Source organism: Acartia tonsa, chromosome 1, assembly GCF_053477335.1.
Source record: "Acartia tonsa isolate MP-2025a chromosome 1, ASM5347733v1, whole genome shotgun sequence".
NCBI lineage: Eukaryota > Metazoa > Arthropoda > Copepoda > Calanoida > Acartiidae > Acartia > Acartia tonsa.
Window position 1 is genome coordinate 35,544,691 of NC_137260.1, and position 22,318 is coordinate 35,567,008.

General features: G+C 34.4%; 1 protein-coding gene across 1 annotated transcript in view; it reads right to left on the minus strand.

Annotated features, from left to right (window-relative positions):
• The window catches only part of LOC145317872 (uncharacterized), a 110,788-nt gene that overhangs the window by 9,833 nt on the left and 78,637 nt on the right, over nt 1–22,318 (minus strand). The window contains exons 6-9 of the mRNA XM_080159153.1: nt 14,539–14,690; nt 9,823–10,619; nt 9,404–9,445; nt 5,151–5,202 (exon numbers count right to left, since the gene is read on the minus strand). Coding sequence (XP_080015279.1) covers nt 5,151–5,202; nt 9,404–9,445; nt 9,823–10,619; nt 14,539–14,690 — 1,043 coding nt within the window. The remainder of the gene's footprint in view (nt 1–5,150; nt 5,203–9,403; nt 9,446–9,822; nt 10,620–14,538; nt 14,691–22,318) is intronic.

Here is a 22,318-nt window from a genome sequence, read left to right on the forward strand (position 1 = left end):
CTTTCTATCTCTTGCTCTTTCTCCTCCTTCCCTCTCTCTCTCTTTTTTTTCTTAGTTTAATATTTTTCTCCTCATTAAATTTCTTTAGCTGATAAAATTTCTTTTCCTAATGTGTGTACTGTGTATCAAATATGAAATTAATGTTGCTTAAAGACTGCAAAATATATCTAATATCTATCTATCTATCTATATTTTAACTACTGGCTTTCTTTCTTGCAAATTTTATATTAGGTGGTCTGCTCAAATTTCTATCTTACTATTTATCAAGTTTATTATTTTCAACTTTAAAAAATAAAAGATAAATATTCAGAGTCTCTTTGTCTTGGTTTATCGTTTTATCTATTAAAGATATCAGAAGAAATTGAGCCTATCAAATTATCTACTAACTAGCGGCTACGCCCCCTAGAGGCCTCTAGTGGCACTTTAAATGTTTAGTTTAAAAAAAATATAATACCTTGCAATGTTACGTCGGAGTCTATTCGAGAGAGAAAAAATTTCGATTTATTGTGATTTCTCTTGGGAGGGTGGTGGTACCCTCCCCCAAAATAGTTATTAACCTTCCCGGGAACTATGAGAAGGTACCCTGTTAAGGAGAACCTGATCGGTTCAGCGGTTAACGAGATCCTTTGGTATAAACACACAGACAAACAGACAGACAGCCTGTTACTTTAGTATAGGGATTATTTGCCATTTTTGGTATCTATATAACCTACAAATACAAAACGTCTAAAACTAACAATAGGGGGGGTGGGGTTTTAATGCAACCATCTCGTAATCAGTGATTAAATGGCACTTAGAATTCGAATTTCGATCTGAACTTTTGCATGAGTAATCCTTGGTAGGTTTATTTTCCCTAAATTGAACAAAAAGTTGGAAAAGTAACGGCTGGCGGCTCAGCCGTTTAGCCGTTTTTTGCCTATTTTCAGGGTAAATTCATCATCAATTACGTAGGAATCAACTTTTTGAAACATATTTTTGGTTTAATTCATGTTGAATGATAGCAATAACCATTTTTAAAACTTCTAGTACCTACAGCTGCTGTCTAAAACCGTTTGATAGCGTTTTGGAGTTGAAAAGAGTATTATGTGAAGATAGGTTTCGTGACTAATTTACACTACAGATATCCAAGAAATGGCAAAACGGCTGAGCCGCCAGCCGTTAGCCGTTACTTTTCCAACTTTTTGTTCGATTTAGGGAAAATAGACCTACCAAGGATTACTCATGCAAAAGTTCAGATCGAAATTCGAATTCTAAGTGCCATTTAATCACTGATTACGAGATGGTTGCATTAACCCCTCCCCCCCCCCCTTAGCTGTCCTACTTTTTGTTTAATGGAAAAATTACAATTTGATTTCTAAAAAAACAATTATTTATCTTTCTTTGTACCTAAACATCTAAATATCTATCTTAATTTCTCGTTACAAATATAAAGTCAATGAAGAGTAAACTCTACTAATTATCCATCTATCTATCTATCCTGATGATATCTATCTACTTTACAAGTTGCAAATATGAGAAGTTAATGACCGGTGAAAAAGTGCGAAATCATTCGAAATTATCATTAATTAATAATAAAAGATTATGGATATGTTTCCCTGAAAAATAACTAAATATAATGAAATCAGTGTTATTTGTAAAAGTATAGTAATGTCTTGACCAACAAACAGGCCTACTTATTACTACTGCATAGTACAACCACCAAAATTAAGTTAAAGGGTTGGTTGTCTGTAATGAACATGGCCTACTACAAAGATCTGGCTCTGAGTTTTAAATAACCATCCCCTCTTGTATTACTCAGATGTTTTGATAAGGAACAGAGGCATGTGGAAGGCGGGTGTCAACAACCCCCATAAAATTGAGATTTGGAAGGTTAAACTTCCCCATTTTTAAACCCCTACTGATTTCACACCCCAATGGTGAATCGATGTACACGCCACTGATATGTAATGTATGAAATATCTTTAGGAATACCCGTCTCTTTCCCTTATTAACTACAAGATAATTTATGGTGTAGAGGTAGAACAATAAGAAAGAGAGAGAGAGAGAGAGAGAGAGAGAGAGAGAGAGAGAGAGAGAGAGAGAGAGAGAGAGAGAGAGAGAGAGAGAGAGTAGAGGGAGATTGAAAGAGAGACAGAGTGTGTGAGAGAGAGAGAGAGAGGGAAAAAAAGAAATTCACCATTAATTAGGATATCAAAATTTTGCAATGATTTGTAATACTCTAATTTATGGTCAATAGATAGATAATTGGATGAATTTACAGGTTGGATAGTCTGTGACTGTCCGTTCATTACAAAGCAATTGAGACCAATGTGCATCTTCTCCATAACTCACTTTGTCTCTCTGTGTGTGCAATATTCTTTTGTGACGGAAATGTAATTTGCTCAACTTCTTTTAAAGTCAGCTGCCTAAAATTTTCTTTGAAAAAAACATATAAAATCTTTAATTCCGTCCTTTAGTTAGGTCGTTGTTATAGAACTTTGCTATTTTTTAATTAGCAAAATTCTTTTAAAATCAAAATTTTCAATGAAACCTGAAAATGTCCTTGAAAAGTTGAAATGCAATAATTTTACATTTTACTTTTACAATTGGGCGTTAAAACTAATTTTTGAGGCTCTTAACGTGTATAATACCACACTATTACAGCTGAATTTCAACTCGAGCTAGACTTCTCATTTGCTGTTACTCTAATAAAAAATATAAACTTTAGAAACCCCTTTTAAATTAATATTCAAAGGTTGGCTAACATCATACAAAAATGCAAAATACATAAAATAATTTAATTGATGAATCATCCGTGATGAAACAATAAAATAAGTCAATGTTTATGAAGTTCTTTAAACGACGGACAGGCGGACAAACGGACAGGCGGACAAACGGACAGGCAGACCTTAATCGTAGAGTAGCTACACTATTGAAAATGGGGGAAGATGGGAGTGTGCAAAGAACTCTTTTACAATGATATAGGGCGTGAACGGGGTAATTTGGGAATTATAATTTGAAATGCGTGGACAAGAGGGGATAAATAGGTAGATAGGTAGAGAGATAGAGATGAAGAGAGAAAAAAAATAGATATTAAATGCGAGGACAGAAATGGATAAATAGGTAGATAAATAGAGAGATAGAGATGAAGAGAGAAAAAAATAGATATTAAATGCGAGGACAGAAATGGATAAATAGGTAGATAAATAGAGAGATAGAGATGAAGAGAGAAAATAATAGATATTAAATGCGAGGACAGAAATGGATAAATAGTTAGATAAATAGAGAGATAGAGATGAAGAGAGAAAAAAATAGATATTAAATGCGAGGACAGAAATGGATAAATAGGTAGATAAAAAGAGAGATAGAGATGAAGAGAGAAAAAATTGAGATCTTAAATGCGAGGACAGAAATGGATAAATAGGTAGATAAAAAGAAGTAAAAGTGATAAGAGAGATAAATAGACGACGTTTATGTAGAATAATAGATAACTAAATGTACATATAAGCAACATGATTCTATCAAGAAGGCAATTAAGAGAAACATAAATAGACGTTTATCGAATACATTACCATTAAGTTCAATTACTAGATAGCTAGATAGAAATTGGATAGCTAGATGGCTAGATATCTAACAATTGCATGACATAACCGCCCTAAAAAGCTAGTAATTTGAATTTCACCCAATAAAAAACTGTTACATGAAAACTTTCAAGTACAACTACAATTATCTATCTATTTCTTTCTCTTTCTTTTTGTTAATCAATATAACTATATTTCTTTCTATCTATTCATTTATCTATACCTTTATCACTCTATCTTTTTATATATTTATCTGTTTATTTATTTATTTTTTTATCTATCTATCTGTCTTTCTACATATTTTTCTATCTATCTATTTACATATTTTTAAAAACTTTCTAGTTCTTTAATTCTATGTCTCTTTGTCTATCTATCCAGTAAGATCTCTTTAACTGCTAAGTAAGCAGGAAATATTTTTAAACATATCTTAAGGAGGTCAACCAACCAAGTAAAATTTGCCATCGAACCCAATTCATACTATAGAAAAAAAATTAAATTGTTTTGAGATAGGTGGGTTATGAAATACTCCTAGGGGTATAAAATAGAGCATTACGTGTTAAAAGAATCATTATTCAAATTTCCTATTGTCTAGAAATGCCTGTTTTTGTATTAAACTGGGTTAAATTCTTTAAACCGTAAGGTCAAGCTCGAAAAAGCCCCTGGGGTAAGAAAATAATGGTATTATCCCACTAATATATTGTGTAACCTCCTCACCCCCCCCCCCCCTATCCACACACAAATATGAAATTAGGAGGGCGGAGAAGTTGGGTCTCAATCGAATGTACATTCTGGAAGGTAGACACTCATTATTTTATCCTTATCACAATTATTGAGAAGTCAAACAACCTGTGAAGACTTTATGGGGGGGGGAGGGGTTGATGTTTCTATTAAATAGATGAAAATGTTCTTGTTTTCTCTTGAACTCTCTTATTTAAAAAAACAAATGATGGGGGGGGGGGATAGTTTGGTTAACTGATAGCTGTAAGGATTATTTCAAATATTTGATAAATGAAACAGTTAAAAAAAGAGAGTAAAAGTAAGAGAAAGCGAGATGGAAAGAGATAAATAGAGAGATAAGTAGATAGTAAATGGATATATCTGGATCAACAATCAAAATCATACATAATTTTTAATGTCTATATTTACGTGTATTCATTTTATTAAAAATTTGTTTCATGTTCTATTTTCACTCAAACTTCACTTAATTTAAGATAAAAGGGGGTGGAAATGTGGTTCGCCCGATTAACAATGATGACAAGTGGCCAAACATAGAAAAATCTTGGTTGAATGAACATACGTATGGACAAAGTGAGTTACAGAGCAGATAATCAGTGGCCATAAAATGGAGTATATGAAAAAGAAAGACAGTAAAGGTAATGATAAATAATAGAAATTCACCAAACCTTTATTTATACATAAGAATATGATATATAGCATGACCAATAGACGGACAGGCCGAATAAATTGTGTACCTAATGTTTTTTTTGGGTATATTCATAAAAAAAAGTTTATCAAAAAAAGAAGCAAAGGACCTACAGACGGTTTGGAGAAAGTGAATTATAGAGTAACTTAGCTTCTAAATAATGTTACCTTGGAGGCTTGGCTGTGGCTTCTGAGGTGTCGGGCTTTATGTCTATCACTCCTGTAGATTGGTACAACAAAATTAGAAATGCAGTATCAAATTATTATTTTCTAGCGACCGCGCACCTAGCATCTAAAAGATCTGTATATGGAGAGGTAGGGAAAAGCTGACAAATAGCCAAACCACCTTAAGACTTTAATCTAAAAATTTAACAACCCTAAAGCATCCCAAGAGCTGTGTGTGGATTCCATAAGATGGTGTACTAAATTTTTCAGTAGTTTTGTTTTTGAAATCTTAAGCTACAAACATAACAAAAAACCTTATTACATTTTATATTAGACACTGCTAATTAAAACCAACCAATCAAGATTGCACCTAAAAATTTTAAGCCAACGAATAAACTCTAACCTCCGACTCATACCTGGATTATAAAGAAATAAAAAGATGGATAGATTTAAGAGTTATAAGCAATAGTACGACTTGTATAAAGCCAACAATTCTGGAATCTAATTTAACATGTTTAATATGCAATCCTTAGAATATCGCTTATGAAACCACTTATAACAATAGGTAATAATAATGCCTTAAAGGCAGTCCAAAATTTAACAGTATTTTATTCTACTAGACCTTAAAGATAGCTACCATACTGTCAGTGGTCCCAGATTTGAAAATGGAAATGCACCACCTTTTGTAAATTTGTGGGGGAGGGGAAAGGAAAAAGGGAAGGGGGGGGGGATTTAAAGGGAGGGGGTGAAGGGAATTTTAATTCCAAATGCACTACCATTTGTAAAAAAGGGTGCCCAAATGCACTACTCTGGGAGCACTGCATACTGTGAGAGAGGCTATTTTCTAATAATAGTACAACATATTTTAAACTGTAAATGCTTCTTAGATTAATAAACTAAAAAAATGTAATGATATGTATAATTTTTTATACTTTATTTTATATGTAATTCATGAACGTTATAACTTAAAATTATGATCAGAGAGTAGTAAACGTGTTAATAAAAAATTAAGAAAGAGACACATAGCGTCAGAAATTTGAACTTTATATGATACAAATATACTACTAAATCAATGGTATACAAACAAATTCTTTCTATAAATGTATCATTGATAAAATTTTTGTTAAAATTTTAACGCAGTATAAACCAGTATCGTTTATATTTCTAGCAGCTTGGCCCCTAGCTTCTAAAATGTTCACCTTAGCATAGGGAAAGGGGCCGGATGTTCATCTCTCCAACAGATCTTTTATAATTGTTATTTCTCGCATCGTATTTGAACAGCTTTCCGCGGATATAGAATGTACTGGTTTTAATCTTGTGATTGTACTTTTTTAAATTCGTAGAAAACTGGATATAATACGATGCTAGATATAGTTTTTTCGTATGGATGAGAACCGGTTCCTATCCACCAGATTCGAATGAATACGAGAAAAAGTATTATTGTGATTTGTTTAGAGGGTTACTTTTTTTTCAAGACTTAATATTTTTCGTTTTTGACTCAGTACCAGCTAGCCTTAACCCTGCCCCGGACAATTATAACATGTGTGAGCATATAATTACCTTCACCAGTTAGTCTGTAAAGTTCAATATTTTCATTTTTTTAATGTTTGATTCTATAAACATTTACCTTGAACTAACTGCAAGATTTTTAATCTGCCATATTTGTGATTCTTTGGCTAATTAATTTTAGATAATAGAATACATGGTGGCTGCGCCACTAGTATTTAGAGGCTCCCTTTCAAATGGATATGGAAGAAAAATAGCCTACCCAGATTTTGTTTTAAATAGCCGAAAATCATCCTGGGGCCTATGGGAAGCTTCACTGTAAAGGAGAACCATAATCGGTTCAGCGGTTAGTGAGATCCTTCGCTACGGACAAAAAAGAGGAAGACATATTTTTATTCAACTTGCTCTAACATCATACATGGGTATTCTGTATTTTACTATAAATATTCATCTATCCATTTTAAAGTGACATATTGAAAATCATCTAAAACTCGAACAGATCCGCTGGTATTTTAATATATCCTATTGTTATACCTAGTTATTAAATAACTCTTAGGAATAGTATGAACATAAATGTGTAGAATTCTATGTTATAAATGTTAAAACCTAACATATACACACACAAACAGACAGACATATATGCATATATAGACTTGCAAAAAGTAGATATTCCTATTTTAGGCTTTAAAAGGTTAGACATACACACACACACACACACACACACACACACACACACACACATACATACATATATGAATATAAAAGATGAGGGAGAAAAATCTAGAGTTAGGGGAGGGGGAAGGGGGGTAAAAAGGCACAACCCATTAATTTAGTTGGGTGGATAGGAATTTCTGCCTTGAACTTGAACTTAAAACGGGGATATTATACTCCCATCCCTGCTTTTTTTTTATTGGCGTAGCTTCTCAATAGATGGCTGTCCTTCTCGACAGCAAAGAAATAATAAAAAGAAAATAGTAGACAATGCCCATAAGTAACAGAATGCCTTCTGTCTGTGTGTCTTTAGCTTAAGATCTCACTAGCTGCTTGTTTGCATTCATAGTCAGGCTTCTTTTATGACCAGATTTGGTACAAGAAATATCAGACATTTATCTCTAATGAAAATTAAATAAATTTTTGGATTGCCAAGGATATAAGACAGTGAAGGATAAATCGATGTGCATTCCCAATAAAAAATTTACCCCTTATGTAAATAAAAATCATTGGTTGAAAAGTTTGGACACTGCTAGTTGGAACCAATCAAACAAGATTTGCTATGAGTACCCAAAGTTTGTTAAGTCTGTTGATAAAACTTGTCCCCTACCTCTATGACAAACATATAGGAAATACTTATTATCAGGAAATATTCAAAATAAATTTCAGATATCTATCTGTAATAGCATCTAAGAAAATAAGGTTTCTGTGTTATAATAACCTCCTGAGGGACAGACGGACAGATTAAATGCTCATTTCAGAATTATACAATAGGGATGGTTTTGGTCAAAAATCATGAATTGCCTACTAAATAATTTCTCTTATTGGGAATTGTATAATTTATTATGGTCATTCAAATAACTTAATAATTAGATTTTCAAAGATGTCATATGACACACTATGACAGTAAAATTAGATCCTGGTCTATTCTGCTACTGTAGTGTACTACTATATTCGCTTATTGACTTCAGAAACAATACTCTAACTACTGTTTCTATAGAGCTCTATAGGTGGTTAAGAGAGAGGGACTTATATTCTGAAAACTAAGACTATTTTATTAAAAGAAATTATCAGGGAGGGACGGACAGTAAATTTTACAGGTATCCAACGTATTAAGGGCCAAATATTGCATTCGTTGGATTTAAAAAATCTATTTCATGGACACTAGAACATCTACCTTTATCTTATTTTTAGATTTTGAAGAATAAAAGCTTCTAACTATAATTATTTGATCCAATCCATAGCAATTATGAATATAGATCCCCCTTTTAAAAGTCTATCAGTCACAGTAGTATGGAAGTCAGAAACACAGGATAGGAATAAGTTTATTTATAAAAGTATGACAAACGAACAAATCGATATTAAATTTTGGAGGAAATCAGATAAAAAAGTCGTTATTAATACTAAGACAGACTAAAAAACAGACTTGTTTTTTTCAAATTAGTTAAGTTTCTGTTACATCTTTAAAAAAAAGACTATTTATGATTTATAAAAAAAATACAAACTAATTGTCGTATCTAATGATTTATTGACAATTGCACTGCATATGGATAAAATTTTCAGTGTTTTCAAAATATTTATCCATTTCTCTTGTAGAAGAATTTATCTTAATTTGCTGGGAGGTTTGTATTAACCCAAAATATGCGTGGGGAGGGAGGGGGTCCAATAATCATTAAATTGACCCCCTACCATTTTATACAATAGTGGGTTATGTATTATTTAAATAAATTGAACATTATAAATTATAATCTTAAATCTAAGTAGAACTTTCTCAAATGATATATACTATACATAGATAGACAGATAGATTGACAGACAAATATATGGGAAGATAGATAGGTATTAGGTAGGGTAGATAGATAAATAGATAGGTAGGTAGAAAGACAAGATCTACCGAGCGTTGATTTTCAAAATTTTGTTGTATTTTTTACGGAGGTACAATTTTGTTTGTTTGATAGATTGATAAATATATAGAACAGTATGAAAAAGACAGATAGATAGATGATGGATGGACATTATATTAATTTTGTTGTATAAACCTGACGAGGTACAGTACAGCTTGTTTCCATTGGGTAGGTTTCCTGAAGAGAAAAAAATATTTGGATCAGGAACAGAAAACAAAGTAGCGGTTTTCGTCGAAATTTTACAGTACCTTTTATCCTATTTCTAGCCCCTGCGGAGGGCTTTAACCCTGTGGTGCAATCATTGACACTTACGTAACCTAACCTATCAAACGCTACTGTGAAAATACGACGGTACCCGCTACTTCGTTTTCTCTCCACGATCCAAATATTTTATAATATCATTACTAAAACAGAAAAGAGTTTTTTTCAAAAGTACGAGTAGTACAAATTTGTCTTTCATGATTGAAATTAAATTACTATCACAGAGCTTTACGTGAAAACGTATAGACAAACTTATGTATTAGAGTAGCTGCGACACTAAAAAGCAACCTTACCTATAAAAGAACATTTTTCATCTTCTGTAACGGTAACAGCTGGGCCACTACTGCCATTTTCAACAGACTTGAACGGTGCTGCAACCGCCGTTTTAACACCGCCATTAGTCTTTCCTATGATTTGTGGTAGTAAACGGCGTGTTGTAAATGTTGGGCCGCCGTTACCTGTTGACGTTAGCGCGGTGAAACTGGCCTGCCGCAGTGGTTTGCGCACGGCGGGCGGCGCCACTTTATGCACCGGTTTAAATCCAAGGGAGGGTGTATCATTTACAGCGGCGGTTGCCGTTGTTCCCGAGTCTTTGATTGGTGTTGAGGTTAGAAATTTATTAGGGTGGGATTCTTTGGCAAAAAATTTGGCGGTGTTGCTCATGTGAGCCCCGCCACTTGGCGGTGTTGACAGCAATGATAACGGTTTCCAGTCTGTGGTTGTAGGAGGTACCTTGAAAAACGCGCTGTTTTCACTTTGTATCAACTTTTGGCGGTTGGACACAATTTGAAAGCTGTGATGACGCATTAGGTTGGAAGTGACCGCCGATTTTTGCGGCGATTGTGCTTTTGGTTTGGTTAACGTAGCGTATCGTCGCTGGTAGTTTACATTTAACGGTTGTTGACTGCTAAATGTGTCCTTAAATTTGTTCATATCACCGTTATTTACTGACAAAATAGACTTGGCCGCGTATTCGCCGCCGTTTTGTGGCAGCTGTCGCTTATGAAGCGGCGGTGTGCCTGTGCTGGAACCTGTTTCGCCGCTGGACACTCCAGATGTGCGGGAACTCAGTGTGGATGTGGCGCTCGAACTGCGGCAAACAGCGGACATTGATTGATTGATAGGGAAAATATCTTTTAAGGCATAGATATTCTACAAATAGGTCCTAGCAGGAAGACAGGGATAGCAAGTGGCAAAATAATTAAATATTAAGTGTCAAATTCAGCTTAATAAGTTCATAAACAAAATTATAAGGGTATAAAGATTCAACTGCTATTGTCCTCCCCCTTCCTGAAGTTTCTCTCTCGTATTATGAAGCATTAATAAATGAGAAATTAAATCAATGAACCCTATGTCATTATCAATGTAGACGGGTCCAAAGTCACTTATTGCAATAATATAACGGTAGATTAACAGTCTAGGCTAGTCTGTTATTCAACTGTCAAACAATGGCAACTTTTATACATTAGAAACAGTCCAATAAATTCAAGACACACAAACTCACAATCATCCTATTACTGATTTTTAACAATTAATCATCGTATCATGGGGAGATTTTAAAAATAAATATGAATATTTACACTTAGTTTAAAAATATGAAATCCAAAAATAAATGAAGAAAAAGTTAATTTAAACATTGTTAAAGACTTACATAACTTAATTATAGAGAATCTTCAATTAATAAGTATCATTTATCTAACAAACAGATTTTTAGAAAATCTTTATGATAAATTAATTTGTTGTCAATATTTAAAATTAATGAATCTTTATTTCAAACGATTTTAGAAAAATTTTGTTTATATTTTAGTATTATATCCTTTTAAACTCGTTTTGTTGATGCTTATTTAGACTATGTTAGAACTATCCTATTGATTTTAAACTTGTGTTTATAATTTCAATAAAAGTATTAATTGGAAATCGTAGCAGCTCTATAATCATACCAGGTATTTCCGTTTTAAACATAAGTTTTGGCTTTTTTAAAAACAATATTTTATATGATATAATTATAAAGTCAATTGATTCCTAAATCCATAAAGTATAATCTTATAAGCGAAGCATATCTATAATCAAGTTTTAAAATGTAAGTATGGACGTACTAAGCAACCTGTATCAAAATAATTTTGGGAATTCTTTATAGAAGTTTTATTCAATCTTTATTCTGCAATAATGTTGAACATTAAATTGAGTTGTTACTCAAAACTGGTCTCACTTTCGATTTTTTTTAGCTTCGCTTTTATGGATCTTGTCATCCTTGTTGTCTATGTTAGAAATCCACGAAGAGAAAGAGGTGAGATTATAGAAAGTAATATATTTCTCTAATTCTATAGGGCTTGTTCTATTTAAGTCAGAAACACATAAATTATACCTTAAATAAATGCAGGGATTTAAGGGGATAGATCAATGGAGGAGAAACAAATTTTACCCTATGAAAAACTATAAAATATATTACCTTTGAGGATACATTTGGGGAAAGATTAATTTATCAAGATTTGCTTATCCTTAATCCCTGAATCAACATATAAATCATATTTAAGACTTTGTGCTTCATAGATAAATAAGCTAGATATTTAAAAAAAACAGAAAGAAAGCACAGTTATCAGGTACAAGGGATATGGCAATTGAAGAAAAGCTGTCACTGGTAAACACTTTAGTCTTTTGGTATTAATTAACCTTTATATAGTATACAGCATGCTGTACTTGTTTATAGCCAAATTTATAGCAAATAGATTCTCAACTTCAAAGCTTAATCGGTTCAGTGGTTGCTAATGACGTGTTATTTTGCTATAGACGAAAGAACAGACTGTAAGTCATCTTTTTCTTTATAGTATCTATTACTAATATTTCATTAACCATTGGTTTTGACGTTTTCATTCGAATAGTAAAAAAAATCAAGATAAATATTCAGGGCAAATCATACAAATTTTACCGAATTCAACTAGCATCTTTCAGTAATACGTTTAATAGAATATCAGTGCCTTACTCTGCTTTTTTATTGTCATAATTGGTTTTGAGGAATTCCGTAATTCTGAGCAAGCCAAATTAGCAAGCCAAATTTAGGAATAGAAATATATAGATGGATGGATTAAAAGAAAAAAGGATTTAGAAGAAAATAAAGACATAACATATCAAAAAATTAGAACATCAAGATAAAAAAACAAAAAATTAAAATATTGTAATAAATATAACGGTAACAAAATACATTTTATGAATGTTGTCATCCTTGTTTAAAATATTATTAGATAATAGTTAAGTATTACCATGGAAGTATTTTTGGATATTTAGGGAGGGGTTAGTCAAACTATTTTTGACAATAATTATAGTATATCTTCTGACAAATATAAATTTAACAAGGATGACAACATCCATAAAAACGATATGACAGACGAACATTAACTTTTATTGAGTGTCAGAACTGAATATACAAAATATGAAAATATAGGGTTTGACAAAATTATACGTATTTTTTTTTGCAAATCTTCTTAAATACAGAATTCTGTTTAAGGACATACTTACATTTTTAATACTTGATTATAGAGATGCTTCGCTCATAATATTGTACCTTATTGTAATAGGAATCAGTTAAAAAAATCAGGTCAATCGGATGATTTTATCACATAAAAAATTGTTATTAAAAAGTAAAAAAAATCAACATGTTTAAAATGGACGTACGGACATTCTGGTAACGATTATAGAGTTGCTACGCTTACTAAATCGTACCTAACTACTACAGGAATCACCACGCAAAGTTTTCAATCGATAGGACAATTCTAACATGCTTAAATTAACGAATAAAAGCTAACTATCTCGGACGGACGGACGTGACCGACCCTAATTATAGAAAAAGCTTCGCTTTTAAAAATGGGTAAATAAAAAAGATAAAGACAGAGAGTAAGAAACAAAGACATCTTAATAGATGAATAATGAAGATAGAAAGATACCAAATAATGTAATCTATAATACAAAGTAGAACGATGTCTGTCTGTCTGTCTGTCCGTCTGTCCGTCTGACCGTCTGTCCGTCTGTCTGTCTGTCCCTTAAGATCTCGGTAACCACTGAACCGATCGGATTCTACTCTTCAGGGTATCTACCTATTGGTCCTGTGGTGGTTTTAAGCTATTTTCTTGGGGGGTGGGACACCCCCAACCCCCCCAAAAACAAAAAATCCCCCCCCCCATTTTTTTTTTTTTTTTTTTTTTTTTTTGAAGGAGATTTCCATGGTTCTTACGATTTTCGCCATAATTTCTTTTATCACCTCTTGGGGCAAAGCCCCTAGAGGCTAGGGGCGAAGCCGCTAGTACTTCATACGTAATTCAAAATTGCCCCAAAAGTAACATTTATTGTCAAATATGTGTAGTTTTGTTAATATATGTAAGACAAAGAATAATGCAACGCTCGACAGCCGCGCAGTCCGCCAAATAATACCCGTATTAGATTAGCATCTTTAAGTAAACCCAGCTGATTAGTAAATTAAATGTCATTTTTCCTGCGGCAAGAGCGCGGCTGCTGACCCATAATTAAAAGTGCTCAAATTTTTTTTGTAAAAACAAAACAACAACAGATGAGAAAGCCCAATCTCTTCCGCTTTTGTATAATTATTGAGGAGTACGATTCTTGTGACGTCATATAAAAAGGGAAGGGGGAAGCAAATCTCTTCCCTATTCTCCCATCTCTTTTGAAAAGATTTTCTTTCCCTCTTCCCTTTTTCTTTCCCGAAACGTATATGACGTAACTGGAATCGTACTCCTCAAAGTATTACAAAAGCGGGAAAGATTGGGCTTTCTCGTTACAAGATCTTAAGTGACACGCTATATAGTACTTCCATTCAAAAAAAAGACAAATTTGTAATGATTTGATAATACGAATAGTTTTTAATTTTTGGTTTTTCAACGAACAAATTCCCACATTTTTTGAGGCAGCCAGCTTTGCAATTGCGGTTGCATGACTTACCCCACACACAATATATATTACATTTGAAATAATATCTATAAATAAAATCAATGTCCGCTTGCCTAGAAACGTTATAATCATCCCAGTCAGTCTCAATACCGATATCTTTACCGCCGCCGACGCGTTTTTTACCGTCGCTTCCGTTTTTACCGCCAATGTCTTGATTTTGATTGTGTTGTTCTTGCTGGGTTTTGGTGGTATAGTTCTTTACAGCCTTAAATAGATGGATAGATTTTTATAATTTAATTTAATTCAAAGATAGTCAGATAGTTTAAAGTAGTTTTAATCAAATCTTCGGCTTATATATAAAGCAATTTTAATCAATTTAAATCTAGAAACTTTATGCATTTCAAATCGATTTCAAAATCCTTCAACGCCATTTTATTTATTAAAATCGCCCTATGTAAATATTTTCCTTTAAACTACTATATTTTAAAATTAAAGCTGTAACTTATGGTACCGTATTCATGTACCATACAAGAAAAGAAATATCACTTTGATTATTGTTAGCAATTACAAATGGGTATAATTGTCTGTGTTGGAATGTATTTTCTTGTATTCCCTGGCAAGTTCGAACCCATTAATTCCCTTTTCCTTACACCAGAGAATGAGTGTGTTACGCGGCATTCCTAACTATCTCCGCGCGTCGCTTGTAAACAAACAAAAAGACGCGCATTTTTCCTTTGATGATTCCCATGTGAAGAGCTACGTGAATGAAAATAATGTATTGGTTGAATATACATGCGCTCTAATCCGTGGAAGATCTCAAATAAGCCTTCCTGCTTAGTTTGACATCATATGTGGTAAGAATTTATCTTTAATTCTTAATAATAAGCGTAGAATGGTATGATTTTAGGAAGAAATTTAAAACATTGATTTTTCAACAAATAGACCATTTAATTGCTAACTTTTGACATACGAATATTTTCCTTAATTTTATTGATCATTTGAATCTAAAATTATCAATTTCTGATGCGATTTAATATGTTTCGTGCCAATTTAAAGTTTTTTAGAAATTTTATATTTTTAATTAAATTGAAATCACGCAACCTCGATCTTACAAAAATAATAAACCATTAATTTTATGTAATTAATTTTTATATTTTTGTTTTAGACTTACTGTTTTCATGGTAATAAATACACATTTGTAAACTTCGCTATGTTGGTCATTCGGAGGGCTTGGAGATAAGATTTCGAGAACGGCTAGGCATGCGTTCCGAAACAATGAAAACAAGACAGAACAGATGCGGCTAAGAAAATATCTGTGAAGTTTTGTGAATGTGTTGGTTGTGATACCTTACCACGCATTATTATAATCGTAATCAGTACAGTTAACTTTTGTGACAATCATGGGTCCTAAAAAGAATAAAGGCGCTCAACTGGGATTGCGGCTGCGCCCAGCCGTCGAGGCCCTAACCAGTGAACTAAATAAAGTGATGAAGTTGGTCAGTGAATCTTCAGAGCTTGACGTTAGACATTTCACTAAGGAGTCAATCCTTGTCCATGACAAGTTCGAGACATTCGATAGCATCATGGTCGGTTTTAGCAAGCTTGGTGTGAGAATCCAAGAGCTTGAGGAGTTTAGTGACATTTATTCTAATATAGTTACTGTGCAAAAGGATTATAGTGCTCTGAAAGATGCTCTAGATGCTATAGAAGAGCTTAGTGACATTCAAAGTGTTGTTGATTTAGTTGGTGATAATTTGCCTGACCATAAGGCTGAACTATATGATCGATGCTTAAAGATTGTGAAAGTTATTAAAGGGTCATACTTTCCCTTACCAGAACCAATTATAAACACTTTGTCTGCTTTGATGAAACGGCTGGCTGAGGTTAAGCTTGAACCTGTGAAGCCGCCCACAACGACGGCGGGTGCCTCGACAGCATCGCCATTTGTGTCACCATTTGGCACACCACAGTTCGGCACCGGTTCTATATTCACGCCAGGATATATGAATCGTGTCGACGAACGCCTTCTTCCCAGCTTTGACGGCCAAGAGGCAGCCTACGTAAGTTTCAAGGACAATTTTAAAAAGCTTACCGTAGGACAGGACCCGTCATATTTACAGTTATTGTTGAGCAGTGAAAAGGTCTGTAAAAATAAAGAGTTGAGACTTCAGTTAATTCAGATTCAATCGCATGAATCTCAATGGGCTTACCTTGATGCACGTTTTAAGTCCAAAACACGTCAGATGCTCTGCCTTTTCAACCAATGGGAGAAGAAGCCTAAACCGTCGGACTCCAACCAGATTGTGACAGTCTTAGCAGAGTTTGGTGGTGCAGTTAGCCAGCTCGAGCAGCTGACTAAAGATGATGATGATGATGAAGTTACCACAAGCCAGTGGTTGACCGTGATCCTTCTGGAGATGTTATCCAAGAAGTTGCCACGTGATTTTCAAGATAAGCTCAACCTAGCGTTGGGCTCGATGGATACCCCAAATGTTCCTAAGCTGTTGAAGATTATAGAGGAACAGAGGGGCGCCATTTTGATGCGGTGCTCGACTGATGTAGACACCCCCTCCAAGAAGAAAGGTAATCCTGCGGCCGCAGCTACAGCCGTTGGTAAACCTGGGTCTCCAGCTAAGACCAAGAAGAAACAGCCTTGCCCGGTGGAAGGTTGTAGTTCTGATCACCTGTTGTTTAAGTGCTCCAAGTTTAGGGATATGTCTGTTCCTGAACGTAAAGTCTTCATCAAGAAGATAGGCGCCTGTTTGCTCTGCTTGCAAAAGGGGCATAGGGTGGCCGACTGTCCCAGAGCCGATAAACTTGGCAGCTGTACCATAGACAGCTGCAATCAGCCCCATAATAGCTTGATTCATGAGACTGTGGCTGGACAAGTTGCGGCAGTTTATGAATCACAATTGTTTAGCAAGAACAATTTTATGCTGATGTTGCAGCAGCTCCCAGCATTGGCGGCTGACAAACGTCAAGTCACCGTCAATGCTATGTGGGACTCTGGAGCAAATTTGACGTTGATTTCTAGAAGTATTAGATAAGATAAGATAAGATAAGATTTTATTTCCTCTAAGGTGCATATAATTAGGGCGAGTTACTAATAAAGTTTACAATTTTTAACTATAGGTTTCTTCCTGAAAAAGATTGCATGTTAATTAAGATACTAGATTTCTTCCTGAAAGAGATTGCAGGCAAGATAATAAATAAATTATTACATTATACAAATAATAATCCATTAAATTGTATTTATTAGCAATTTTAAGATCCTGTAGTACATTTACTATTTATGTACCTAGCTCAGGGTTGTAGTGAACTTCTCCTTCCCCGTTCACCTACATTTTACATTTTACTATACAATTTTATTATATAATTGAACACTGAGCAAGCTGTGAAGCGAGTGGATGGCTTAACCCCGGCCGGGGTTGTTGAACCGCAGTTCTTCGCGGCGCTTACCAAATCGTTTCATAGCTTTTAGAAAATAGTTGTAACAAACTGTTTTAGTTACATATTGACATATATAAAAACATATGTAAGACTACTATACTACGGTATGCTGAATATACCATCTAACAATCATTTCACTAGAATCCATACGGGGTTTCCAAAAATAAGACCAATACAATTATGTTATCGGTGCCATGGAAGTTAGCCATGTTTTTTTTCCCGTTATAGACCGCGACTCCCACCGCCCTAACGTTCCCGGATTAAAAGATTATAAGAACTGAGTAATTTAAAATCCTGTGGGATTCCAATCCCACACTTCTTTGATACCTGTAATTTATTTCCCAACCCGTCACCATATTCCTACATCCCTGATGGCGTTTATTAAATAAGAATAAATTTACATATTTGCGTTTTTTGTTGGGTAAAAACTAGAGGGCTTGATGGATTTTAGCCACATTTAAACATTTAACATTGAACATTGCAATAACAAGGAATACATATGCGCGGTGGGCGCGCATATGTACCTAATACGTTAAGTAAAACTTAAATAAAAACCAAGGTAAAAACTAGACAAAATATAAAAATTTAAGATTTTATGAGTGTTTTAGAGAAAAACTGATTTTATTTGAATTTTTGTCAGACGTTACAGGTGGCGATGTACTTAGGTAACCTAGGTTGATCGTGTATTCAATATTGGCTAAGCTAGTTGTAGAGTGGCTTTGCAGCTTTGAAGTTAAAAATCTTGTTAAGTTTGATATTAAGAAATTGTTTTTGCTAGATTCAATTTAAAAAGGCTTAAAAATCATTTTTAGAAACACATCAGTTTACTAGCATTGTTCTTCAAGTGAAGGTTCTTTTTGTAAAAGATTTATGAGACGTTAAGACGTTAAGACGCTAAGACGTTAAGACTTCAGGAGAAAGATTTTGACTGAGGTGAGGATTTGGCGACAGGGACTGGACTAGAGGTGAAAAAAATTAGAGAAAGAGAGAGATGGCAGGTTTGGTGTCCGAGTGGCTGCGCACCAGAGTTCTGACCGCGGCAGTCGGTCCCTGGAATAACTTATCTGAGCGTTTAACAAACGCTTCCTTGTTGGCAGAGTTCTACCTCTGGGAGATTTCAATTGATGATGTTGTTTACCTCGAAATGCTTAGGATTTATGACGAGATTAATGAGCTGCGCTCATTTATCTTTGTCAGACAACCCCGTAGCTTGACAGGCTGCCTGTCCGGGTTGCGCTCTTTGCGGCGCACACAAGCCGCCGTTCCTATCATCGAGGAACTGCTCATGGCGTGCGCGGAAAGATGCGCTCAGACTCTTAGTGGGCGGCGTCGGTCACCTTACCTGCCAGAGATTGTTGACGCTAATGAGGATTGAATGACTGAGTGATCTGATTTGGGGAGGAACTGACCGACGGTATGGCTGATTGTGAATAGAGATAGAGAGGAGTGTGAGAAGAGAAGAGTGGGCAACAGACTATAAGAATGAGTGATGGATTTAATTTTGGTTGAACCCTATGATATTGATGCCTAATTTTGTAGTGAATGAATGTACACGTGAAAAAATATGTATCAACCTATCGTTTATATATTTAGATGAGTCTGCTAGAGCCACCCGGCTTCAACGCTTATTAACCTGTAACTGCAGCAACATATAAAATAAATAAATAAAAAGTGCTTGAGTTATATTTGTTTGTAATAATTGTTGAAATAAACATTCTCTCCAATTTAATGGATTAATTTTTATGTCAACAACCTTACTGTTGTTGCAGTTGTCAGTAACATGTATAGCTGTGTCCCAACCCCACGCCTAAGCTTAATACTCAATGACTTAACAATCTAATAACGCCAACGCTGCTCTATAATAGGATGTGTCCGTGCGTTCAAATATAAGACTTTCCGGCCTCAACAAAAAACTATAAATAGATGACAATGAAATTGGTGAAATTATGGATGATGGAAAAAAAAAAGAATTTTGGTGAAAATTAATGATGTATGATGAATATAATGAGTATGAAAAATATAATTAAATTTGAAGTTAGAATGTTAGAATGCAAGAATTTGGTGAAGTTTTGTAGAAAGCACTATATACCCCCCTCCCCCCCCTCCTTAACTACCCGGGTGAGAGTTCGGATCTTACAGATCCTATTTTTGGATTTTTGAGTATAGGACATGGATGAATAAAAATATTGATAGAACACTTACCATTTTTAAGTTTGTTTGGTTATAGGTACCAATGTAAAGTCTATTTGGTTAAGAAAGTGAGTAAAACATTTTCTATTGAATTCTTTTTCATTTACTATTTGCTTTATATTATTGGGAAGACTGTTAAAAATTGTGGGAAAAGAATGAAGGGGTGAATTTAGTAAAAAAGTTCTATTTACTCCATTTGCATATGCAAAGTTGTTTACATTTCTAGTATTATACCTGTGGCGATCACGGGAGATTTCCCAGGTATTATTAAAAATTTCTGGCTGTAAGCCATGTAGGTACCTATACATAAATTTACAGACGTTAAATTTTATTAATAGATTAATGGGCAATATCCCATTACTTTTAAAATATTCTGCTGTGTGTGCTCTGCTAGGTAAGTTTTCTATTATTCTTACTGCCGCCTTCTGTATCTTCAAAATGGGATCTAAAAGATAGGCTGGACAGGCTGTGAACAGAAGGCAGCAGTATTCAATACTAGATTTAATATAGCTTGTATATAAAATCTTTAAGTGTTTCTTATCAAGCAAATGGCGCATAACGCGCATAGAGTAAATAATCTTTGAGATTTTTGCATGTACTTTTTTAAGGTGATAAGAAAACTTTAATTTTGTATCCAAGCTGATTCCTAAGTGCTTTACAAAACCCTCATTATTATCATCTACAAGGTTTAATTTTGTGATCTTTTCAGGGATGCTTTCACCTACGCTGTTCATGTCTATGAAGACATTAAATTCCGTTTTTAATTGAATTTCTTCAGGGGTAAGATTTTCTCTGGGGGAAGTAAAGACCATAACTTTGGTCTTGAGGGGATGGATTAAGAGTTCATTTGCGTTATACCAGGCGGTCAGTTTGGGGATGGTTACTTTTGCGAGTTCAATCAATTCTGCTAATGAGTTCCTTTCCATGAAGGTTAGGGCATCATCAGCAAAAAGATTAATAAAAACTTCTGGGCTGCAATTTGCAAGGTCATTTATGAAAATCAAAAACAATATTGGGCCAAGGACTGACCCCTGTAATACGCCTATGATAATCTCTTCCAACGTAGATGAAAACAACCCCTTAAAATACACCTTTTGACGTCTATTGCTATAATAAGAACGGAACCATTGTAATGGTAATCCCCTTATTCCTGCATTCCTTAACTTTTCAAACAACAAATTCCTAGGGATCATGTCGAAACACTTCCGTATGTCCAAAAATATGGACATACAGGAATTGTTTCGACCTAGACACTGAGTGATCATATTTGAGAGGTCAAGGACATTATGGTAAGTTGAGATGTTTTTCCTAAATCCAAACTGTCTGCAGTTAAAAAAGTTTTTTTCATCCAAAAAATTTACCAAGCTATCGCATACGTACTTTTCCAGGGGCTTGCTTAGGTTATCAATCAATGAAATACCACGGTGGTTATCCATTTGATTGAGTGAACCTGATTTGTGGAGGACAAGAATTTTGCTTACTTTCATACCGTCAGGAAAGACGCCAGATTGGAGGGAAAGGTTATAGACGTGGCAAAGGGGGTGTGCGATAACATCCGCACAACGAGAAATTAAAAACATGCTGACATCATTGATGTCTGTGGACCTTTTGGGCCTGATGTTCCTAATCAAATTTATTACTTTAAACGGGTAAAGGGGTTCAAAAAAGATTGAGTCTTGAATGGGGGGGGGTAAAAATTCTGCAAAGTTTTTTTCTGTTGTTGGGATCTCAGGTTTAAGGGAGGTTCCAATCTGACTAAAATAGGAATTGAATTCGTTAGCGATAGCTTGGTCACCCTCAACTTTCCTATCCCCGACCTCTAAATATGAACACTCAGCACTCTTTTGATCAAATCCTAGCATATCTTTTAAACAACGCCATAACTTCTTACTATCTCTGCCGCAATTTCTTATACTTGACCTATAGTATTCTAGTTTTGCACGACGTACATTCCTATTATAAGAGTTTCTATAAGAGTTATACAACAGCTCACTTTCCCTTGTTCTTTCCCTAAGAAAATTGTCGTGGAGGGTATGTTTGTGTTCCCTCATTCTCAAGAGGTACTCGTTCATGAAGGGCTGCTGGGGCTGGACCCTAGAATTTTTTTTGACTTTTACAATGGGGCATGAGATGTTATATAACTCAAGAAACTTAGCTATGAAATTACTATAGGCAACGTTGACGTCATTTTGGTTAAGTACATTTGACCAATCGGTACTGAAAAGTGCGTCATTTAGTGAATTAATGTTATCA